The sequence below is a fragment of the Metopolophium dirhodum genome, chromosome 1, assembly GCF_019925205.1.
Source record: "Metopolophium dirhodum isolate CAU chromosome 1, ASM1992520v1, whole genome shotgun sequence".
Lineage (NCBI taxonomy): Eukaryota > Metazoa > Arthropoda > Insecta > Hemiptera > Aphididae > Metopolophium > Metopolophium dirhodum.
Genome location: NC_083560.1, coordinates 55824130 through 55833953, shown reverse-complemented (window position 1 = coordinate 55833953; position 9824 = coordinate 55824130). Strand labels below are relative to the sequence as shown.

The 9824-nt window shown below is 26.8% G+C and overlaps 1 protein-coding gene across 1 annotated transcript; it reads right to left on the bottom strand.

Moving 5' to 3' along the window:
- Window positions 1-580: 580 nt before the first annotated feature.
- On the bottom strand, window positions 581-4855 carry LOC132935532 (uncharacterized). Its single transcript, XM_061002124.1, has 4 exons — window positions 4543-4855; window positions 4248-4385; window positions 1336-1489; window positions 581-1247 (listed from the first exon to the last, which is right to left on the bottom strand). Exons 1-4 carry the CDS (start codon window positions 4598-4600, stop codon window positions 1112-1114), a joined length of 486 nt encoding a protein of 161 aa, XP_060858107.1. The 5' UTR covers window positions 4601-4855; the 3' UTR covers window positions 581-1111.
- Between the last annotated feature and the right edge of the window lie 4969 nt (window positions 4856-9824).

The following is a 9824-nucleotide window of genomic DNA, read 5'->3' as shown; positions in this document are numbered from 1 at the left end:
GTACCTGAAGTCTGAAGTACAATATTTTATACAAAACTAAGTTTAGACAAAAACTAAAAAAAGTAAAAATTTCAAGTTTCAAAAATAAAAAAGGGTTAATTAAAATTTTTGTAGCCTATAGTTATTAGCTTATTACTTATTGTATCTGCATCCTGCAATATTTAAATAGGTAACTTATAGTAATAACTAATAAATAATAATATTAAAAGAATCTTGAATAAGGTTATAAGAAAAAATATTATAATATTTAGAAAAAATGTAATCAAAAGTACCAAAAGGCTAAAATAGAATATAATATATACTATGCAATATGTAATAATACTTATATGTTAGTATTTTTGAATACAATTAAAAATATTAATATTTAAAAATTTTAATTAAATATATTATATCAAATGTATTTTCTTCTTTTTATATACATTTATGTTTAGATCTAACAAAACACAATTTCTACCAATCATTTAAAAATTGAAATTTTACCTTAAAATGATTTCTTCATATTAAGCTAGAAATATTAGATGCATGAATTAAAAAATATTTTCAATACTTATTTAACAGTATAAAATTATTTATTTAAGAAATAAAACAAAAAAAATGTATAGATGATTTTTGGTTTTAATAAAAAAATAGTATAAAATGGACGGATTTGGTAACCTTAACTAATTTATAATTTAATACAGTCATACTTAGAAATTATATATCAATAAACAAAATTATATAATAAAAGATCAAACACATTTGGACGGATATGAAAATTAAATGTTTGGTGTTTTAATTTATACCCTTAAACATGAATAACTTAATTAATGGTTTATCATTATAAAACTATTTGGTAAAACTGCTATAATTATTATAAATTGTTAAACAACAATTTCTTATCACAATATTGTTCTTCTAGTTATAATAATTAAATATAAATTATATAAATTAAAGTAAATGTACACCAACTTTACAATATGATTGAAAACAAAAATATTTCCGAAAAAAATATTATGAACAATATTTTAAATTATTTGTAAATAATAAAACTAAAAACCTAAATCAATGTTTGATTTTTTAGTACAAATGAACATGAATCTTTTGCATTAAATTAATGTTAATACAGGAATAGTCATTGGTCAATATTATGAATAAAAAAAAATATACTTATCAACACTATAAGAAAATTGGAAGATGTAGACATGTTAGCTGAGTTACACCAATGATCAAAATAACAAAAGCACCAGGTAGTTGAATCGTAATAGTCTCTGTAAATATTATAAATAAATAAAATAAAATAAATGTATTAATTAAATAAATAAAATGTAATACTTCATGTTTATTTAAAAAATATACCGTTTAATATCCAATTCAGGTATTGAATTATTCACATAGTGGCCTAGCTTAACATCCAGAGAACTTTTTCTGCAACCCTCATACTTGTCGGCTGGAATATCATTTCGAACACCTTTTAATGAACTCAAACAATCACGAGTAATACGTTCTTCAGCTAAAAAAATTTAAATAAAAGTTTATATAATTATAATAATTATTATATTAAATACTTATTATTAAAATTAAATGTTATATAAATATTGTTTAATAAATATTTAACAACGAAATATTAAGAGGATGCAATCTCAATATCGGTTTTCTCTCTTAGATCCACGCTTGACCCAGTTCCAATGAATAAAATAGTAGGTATTGTACACATAATATAAAATAACACTTTAAATAATTTAAATATTACAATTTTAGAATTATGCATTTCAATAAGAGTTATTTGATTACCTAATTCTAATGATAAATATAAAATTATTTAATAATATTTTCAAAATAATATATATTTTAATAATCCAGAATATTATATTACTATGTTCAGTAAAATTAAAAATAATGTTAATAATATATCAATGAATCCAGCATAAAATGTGATTATTTATTAACTAAACTTTTTTGATCTCTAGAAATTTATATTAATGATGTTTACATATTCGATACTAGTATTCATATTATAAACTTTAAATAATATCTTATATCTTAGAGAAAATGTCTTAGTATATCATGATTGTTAGTTAGTTTATTGAATATTATTAATATTTAAGAGGATATCAGCAATCACTATTTATTTTCTCTCTGACCCATGTGAAAGTGACTTAAAAAAAAATAGTAAGATACCTATGACATCTGATAGGATTACACATTTTTTGTTGAAAAAATACCCCCTAAGTTACATAATATTGGCTATATTGTGTTTATAAGCACAATTAATGTTCTTTGGAAATGTCGTAAGTAACAAAAAAAATTAGTAGTACTAAGTAATAATGCCATATCTTACATTTACTAAACATAAATGCCATATATATTTTTTTATAGATATGGCATATTTCGCTATTTTGCATATTTCCATGTTATAGACAAATTACGGTATTATTCCTTAGCATTTCTACCTTTTTTTTTCTGAACTAACAACATTGTATGTGACAATTTGTAAAATTCTGTTTTATAATATTAATAATTATTATATTTTTTATGTTATATCTTTATTATATTTACGGCATTTTATTCTAGCATATAAATTTAGAAGCAATTTATAATTATTAAGCAATATTGTCATAAAATGTACTAACTTATTTGTAATTATATTACTTATATTACAAAGTAATAACATAAAATTAACTTTTATTCATGTAATAAGTGAATAATACTTGTTTAATATTATTTGATTGCATTCCTTGCTAAAAAATAAAGGTGTTCGGTAAAATATATTTTATACTAAATCAAATAGAATAACAAAAAACAGAGGGTATATTAAATGAAAAATACAAATATGCATTTTTCTTTAAACAGTCTAAACTAATAATATTGGTTTTTACGGCACTTTTGCTTATCAGGGCAGTATAATTATGGTGACCAGGCATAATTTTTTAAAAAAAGTACATATTAAAACTTAGCTCCTCCTATATCTATTTACTATTCTAACCGTTTTACCCATGTCATAGCCCATTGGTCATTTTCTTCTATAAAAATTGCTTTTTTTTCATCTGATTACTCTATTTTTCTTATTATTATTATCAAGTATCAACTATAAAACCAATTATTTGAAATTATAATGTCAACTCATTTAGTCTTTATGATGAAAATACTTTTAAATTTAAGTAATTTACGAAAAAAGCACCGGACATACGCTGGGGGATAGTATCATCATTAAATTGCCGGTTTTCATGGGCCATGGGAGATTTCTAGACACTGAATCTTGACTTTCAAACGTTCCCCACCTTCGAAACGAGACCGCCAAAGAGCCAAGCCATATCAGAAATTCTTATCACCTTCTATATGTATAAATGCGACATTTATAATTCGAATGTGTCTCCAAAATCGGTACTCACTTACCTAACCGCAGGTGGATTGCATACCTGGTGATATACGTTTCGCATATAGTCCGCGATCCATAGTCGGATCGCCTACCTATGTGATTTTATGACTGATAGCTAGACAATCAAATAAACCTATCGACTCTACACTTTTTAACAATTTCAACAACCGAAAGCAGCGGAGAAACGGGAGATGATCCTGGAGATCGTATCCAGCCTATCCATTTACAACGTTTGTGACGGATTGCTAGACGCTCAAACTTTTAAACATTCCCGCCAAAGCGCCAAGCCTTATCTCCAATGCATATCACTAATCCTTATCACAAATCCTAAACTTTCGTCTTACAGCTTTTGCGACTTTTATAATTCCAACGACATTGTCTCCAAAATTGGTACCCACTCTCAGCGAGTCCAACTCTCCCAGAGTTTCACTTAGAGCTAGTCACTGATAAAACAAAACAGATAACAAAGTTTAACTAATATAACATACAGTACATAGTACATTAGACTAGTGCCAAAGTTTTATTTTACAAATGGAATATAATGTCAAATAATCAATAACATACTTAAATGATATTTTAAACTCTTAGAAATATTATACTTTATAATTTTGGTTATAGGTGATTTTACTTTAAAATTACTCAAATCAGGAATAGAAAATTCTAATATCATCTTAACAGAGCTTACCTTCATCATTATAACTAATTCAACGCAATATATTTAAAAATAAAAATTCTAAAAATGTACTCTTCATTAGCTATGCAAAATTAAAAATAATTTTAAGATGTTTGCTTAAAAATTTGTAATGAAATTAATAAAGTAAAAGTCAACAATTTAATGAAATATTAATAAAATGTTGTTATGTATAATACAAATAATGTTATGTATAATTACCTCCAACTTTCTCAATGATTTTTACGCATAAATCATCTTCTTCAGGACAAGAAATTGTTTTATACCACAACCATTTAAATGGTATGCCACAACCTGGATGTGTTGAAACACATTGGTAGCATAATAATGATGATTGAGCTATAAAATAACATTAAAAAGATGAATTTAGTTATATCTCCAAGGATTACTACATATCCTACTATTATAATGCTATAACATAATACATAAAAACATTTAATATAAGATAGTACAACAGAAAATACCATAAGGCCACTCCCTGTAGAGTAGTACTCACCATGTAAGAATATTGTAGAAAATATAGCTAATGAAAAAAAAGTTTTTGATTTTGTCATATTTATTATGAAGATACAATACAAAACTATATGTTTTACTGTTTAATTTTAATAAATATTTACTGTTCAAAGGTAGGTAAACAATTTTAAATGAATTAGTTAAAATTAATATTTCAATAATAAGTGAAACTCATTCCTGCTATATAGTAATCTATTATCTCAGATAACCAAAAACAAAATTTAAAATAATAAAACCGACAAGTCGATACAGATATTATACAGTCGTATACTCCGGGCACGATTTAAGATAGTACGGTTGCCCAACGATGATAAGACGGCATTGGATTTAAATCGTGATTTCGGTTCTAGCGCTTCTAGTGCACTATTTTATAATTTATAATTTAATACCACGGACAGAAATATATCTTAAACAGCCACAGTCTGCGCTGCGTACGCTATGGTTGCTACTTTAACCCGCGTAATAGAGGGATTATTCATATTTTTTTGCGTTTTTTGGAAAATATATGCATTATTTTGAACCATGACCCTCATTAGATTTTATAGCTTGTACGATTACGTATTTATATATGTGTAAGTATATTTCATAAACATGTTTTTCTTAAGAAACAAATTTGAGTACCCAGTGTTTAAAGTGGGAAAAATGTTGAGGCGGGACTAAAGTCACCAAAAATTGAGGAGCGTTCCCGAGTTTTTCCAAACTTTTTAAAGAAACCCCTTTTAAAACAAAAAAAGTACACCATAGGGTACCAAAAACAAAAAACGAAAACTTACCAACTAGTAACTATTAAATAATATTATTTATTAGTCATTAGGTACTATCACGGACTAAGATATAATCACAGATATAAACTAATCCATACTATACTAATGTATTAGTATACTAATATACTAATGTATTAGTATATATCTGTGGTGGGTACTATATATCGTGTATCATTATCACACTATCACGGTCATTCTCAATATCACATCAATATTAGAGCCTTAGATCACCATAACATTTTGACTATTTTTGAGCTGTTTACGGACATTGTCAGTTTTCAACTATTTTAGTTTCTTTTTCTATAATTTTCAATAACATTTTTTTGTTTGTCACTCTCCTCAGAATCTAATATAGTTATGTTATAACTTTTAACTTTTCCACAAATATTTCCTAAAATACATTATTTCATTCATAGTTGATCTTAGATAACTTTTCAACCTTTTTAAGGTTGAAAAAGATCTCTCTGGAGTGGCTGTAGTTATTGTCAAAGTACAAAACTACCAAATATTTGAATTAAAAAATGAACTCGGTGATTTTCAACCATTTTCGGTACCAAATGATAACAAAAAAAATTACGATATTTATTGAAAATGTTGATAACTGAAGCTTCGAAAATTTTTTACAAAATCCTTCGTATTGTATGATAAAATTTGTTTTTCTTAATCATGTAAAAACACGACATTTAACATGTAAGAGTCACGAGTCAATGAGGGGGGGGTCCAAACCGTAAATATGCCACTGCACGTCCCTCTTGTATACTGCATGCTCGGCCAATATGGCAATATTCTTATAGTTTGTTTAAGTTGAAACTTAGAGTGGAAGAAGATAGTTTTGAATTACAGAAGAAATTAGATATAGGATATAATCCGATATATAGCCTTTATAAGTTCTTAAAAGTTTAAAGTTTAAACTGCTTGGGTTCATGTTACAAATAGCTTAAAATAAATCAAAATATTTTGAAAATTGCATTGTGTATATTATAATATATAGTAGTAAATACTAAATAATATTATAATAATATACCTACCTATGTAATGTTAAAACGCTTTAACTCACTACGAATAATATTTTCGAATTACAACAAAATAACAAAAATTGTTAACTTTTATTTAAATATCTAACTTTGTCTAAATTTAAACTTGAAAGGCATAAAATAAAATTGTGTTTTTATATTTTTGAGATTTTTAGGTTAAATAACGAATAATTAGGTTTGTAAGAACTAAGAATGGCTCATGAGTCATGAGTCATGAGGAATATTCTATTAATATTATTTTAAGCATTAGCTATTAAAATTGAAAACTGAATAAACTTTCAACTATACGAAAATGAAAATTTACGTGCCTAATAGTGCTATTGTGGAATGTTTAAATTTTCTAAAATTACTTATATTTTTCAAATATAAAATAACAAAAATTGTTATTATACGTTTTTTTGTAAAAAAATTACAAAAATGTACAATAATTGTATTATTGATTTATAATGAATAATAAACTTTTTCATTAATACCAGCTACATATGATGAGATAATAATATTATGACCTAGAAATGACTGATTTAATTATTGTTATTATTGTGATTTGTGAAACAATACAATGGAATTCGTGGAATTTGAGTCTTCGACGGCGGCGAACGAACACACGATGAAAACCGTCCGAACAACACACATGATTGCATTTATTATTGTACATTTGTATCTATATAGTATATCTATATTGTAAGATCAAAGATGGTAGGAAAATAAGTCTTGAGGAAAAATGTCGCGACTCCCGGAAAAAAAGTATCAGGAAATAAAGTACCGAGGAAAAAAGTATCAATACATCATTAGTTTGGCTTGGGATCTAAAATTGAAATACTTTATTGAGAATAAATGTATAAACTGATTACTTCAGTTATCCCTATATTATACTATACGAATCGCGGACATCCCCCCCCCTACTGTTTTCGGTGTAGTAGGACATTTCCCCCTCCGATATATTTTTGATACGGTCATTTTTCCGCATTTTTTTTAAAGTTTACTATTTAATAATATTATTTTAATATGAAATTATTATTTTTCCTATTGTCTAATATTTTCAAATATTTTCATAAATATAATATATCATTGATGTTTATTTTTTATCAACTGAACTACTTGAATCAAATTCAAAAGCAATTATTAAATTGTTAAATATCCAAATTGGTCTTAACAAAAAAAAAATATGAACAAATTCTAAAATATATGTGTTTAGAAATAACAAAAGAATCAGTGATCAAATGTTTTTTACAAAATGTAACATTTTTATATCGGAATTTTCAGTCATTTTTATTAATTATTAATTATATTATATTTTAAATTGTTATTGTTTTAAGTAGTTTAGTGGATACATAAACATAAACAATTATAATCTATTATATTTATTAAAAAAATGTTTATAATATATTTTATATTTTATTTAAATAATATTGTATTATTAAATTCAATATTATTAGTCAATAATAAAATTTAAAAAGAGAGGGGGGGAAATGTCCGCATCAAAAATATATCGGCAGGAAAATGTCGTACTAGACCGAAAACAGTCGGGGGGAAAATGTCCATTTACCATATTATAGCCTGGGATTGTGATGCAATATTTACCTTATTACCTTTTCTGGTGTTTCAAAACATCGCTCCTCAAAGAAACAAAGAAAATAGTGAATTTAAAAATGCTTTCAGTGTTGAGTGTTCTGTCAACGTATTACGTAAGGGTAAATTGTAACCTGGTATAATAATATTGTAATTTGTATTTTGTATGAAGATTGCCAAAAAAGTAAAAAAATGTTATATACCATTGGTACCTATTATTATTCAGCATAAACAATAAGTACCTACATGTTTTGTCGTAGATTTTTGAGTTGAGCGTTTTTAAAAAGTTTACAACCTATACTTTACTTACTAGTGGTTAGTACTAACTCATTAGTCATAACTTGCTTAATTTTTAAAATATATCATAAAATAATTTTGATAAAAGGTCAAATCACTCTGATATAAAAAACACAACAACAAAATAAACAACACAAAATTGGAGCTGTTTGAACTCAAATTGTCCATGTTGTAGGTATACCTATATTGTATAAATAATACTTTCGTAATACGGAGACCAACATAATATTATATGCAAGTGGGCTGTTGTGGACAATTTTTAAATGTGTTTTAACCTGTCGAATTTAGATTGGTGATAGGTACACTGTACTGATTATTTAAATGTAATTTTTATTTAAGTGTTGTTTATAAAATACATTTTAAGGGGACGTTACTGCAGTGACATTTGTAGTCTCCGTCTTACAAGCGCGTAGCATAGCAACTTTTACGCTCAGCAGAACAGATTTATCTCCGTTAGTTTAAAAATTAGAGTGAATTGAGCTCTTATAAAATGTAAAGGTAAGACGTAGGCTTTTTATTATATTTTAATTTTAAAGCGAGTTATGTGTATTTTAAAATTGTAAGCTGTTTGTACATCTTAAAATACTTATAACTCGCTTTAAAATTAAAATATAACAAAAAGCCTACATCATTGTCTAGATAACAATCTTACTTTTAAATTGTATAAGAGGTCAATTCGCCCTAATTTTTAAACTAACGGAGATAAACGTGTTCTGCTGAGCGTAAAAATAGCTATGTTACGCACTTGTAAGACGAAGACAGCGAATGTCAATGTAACGTCCCCTTAAGTACAATTTCTTTTTAATTTTTTAGCTTTTAAAGGGAATCCTAAGTTGTCACATATCATATTATATATCTAAAAGCCAACTGCATTTATATGTATTCAATATATATATATATATGATATATCGATAAAGTAACATTTTGATTTTCGGCTTTCATTTCATTATCTGCACTAAAGGTACTAAATAGCTAATTAATAAGTGTAAATGTGTAATAGTATCTAGATTTTGATATTTTATCTTTTTTATTTACCGTTTTCCACAGAAAATATATGTTATAAATTAAAAATTAAAATAATTATTTATATTTTTTTATATTTGTTAAATGTTCTGAATCCTAAGTCTTAAGTTTATAGAATTTTTCTGCACTCAATATAATATTCTATTGTTAATAGGTACGTTTTGTGCGCCGTGTATTGCCGACTGCCGTCAACGCACAAAGACGGCGATTGGGACAGACGACAGTGTGACGATGATAATAATAATAATAATAATAATAATAATATTAAATATTAATATCGTCGTGATCGCTGCCGTAGTGCCGCTACAGTGTAGCACGGTCACCCTACGACGATGCGTACGCGGCGGCCGAGACAGGAATCGTTCTGCGTCGTCCGTCGGAGGTGAATTCCGTACTTCCGTGGGCGGCGCGACGCGCAGGTATATTATAGTATTATACACACGAGCAACGCACCACCGCCAGTCACCACATGAACCGTCGTTGACGCCGCTGCACCGCTATCGGCACCGCCCGACCACCGAACACAACTGTCGACGCGACGCTTGACAGGGGTGTCCAGACTACAGTTCAGGAACTTA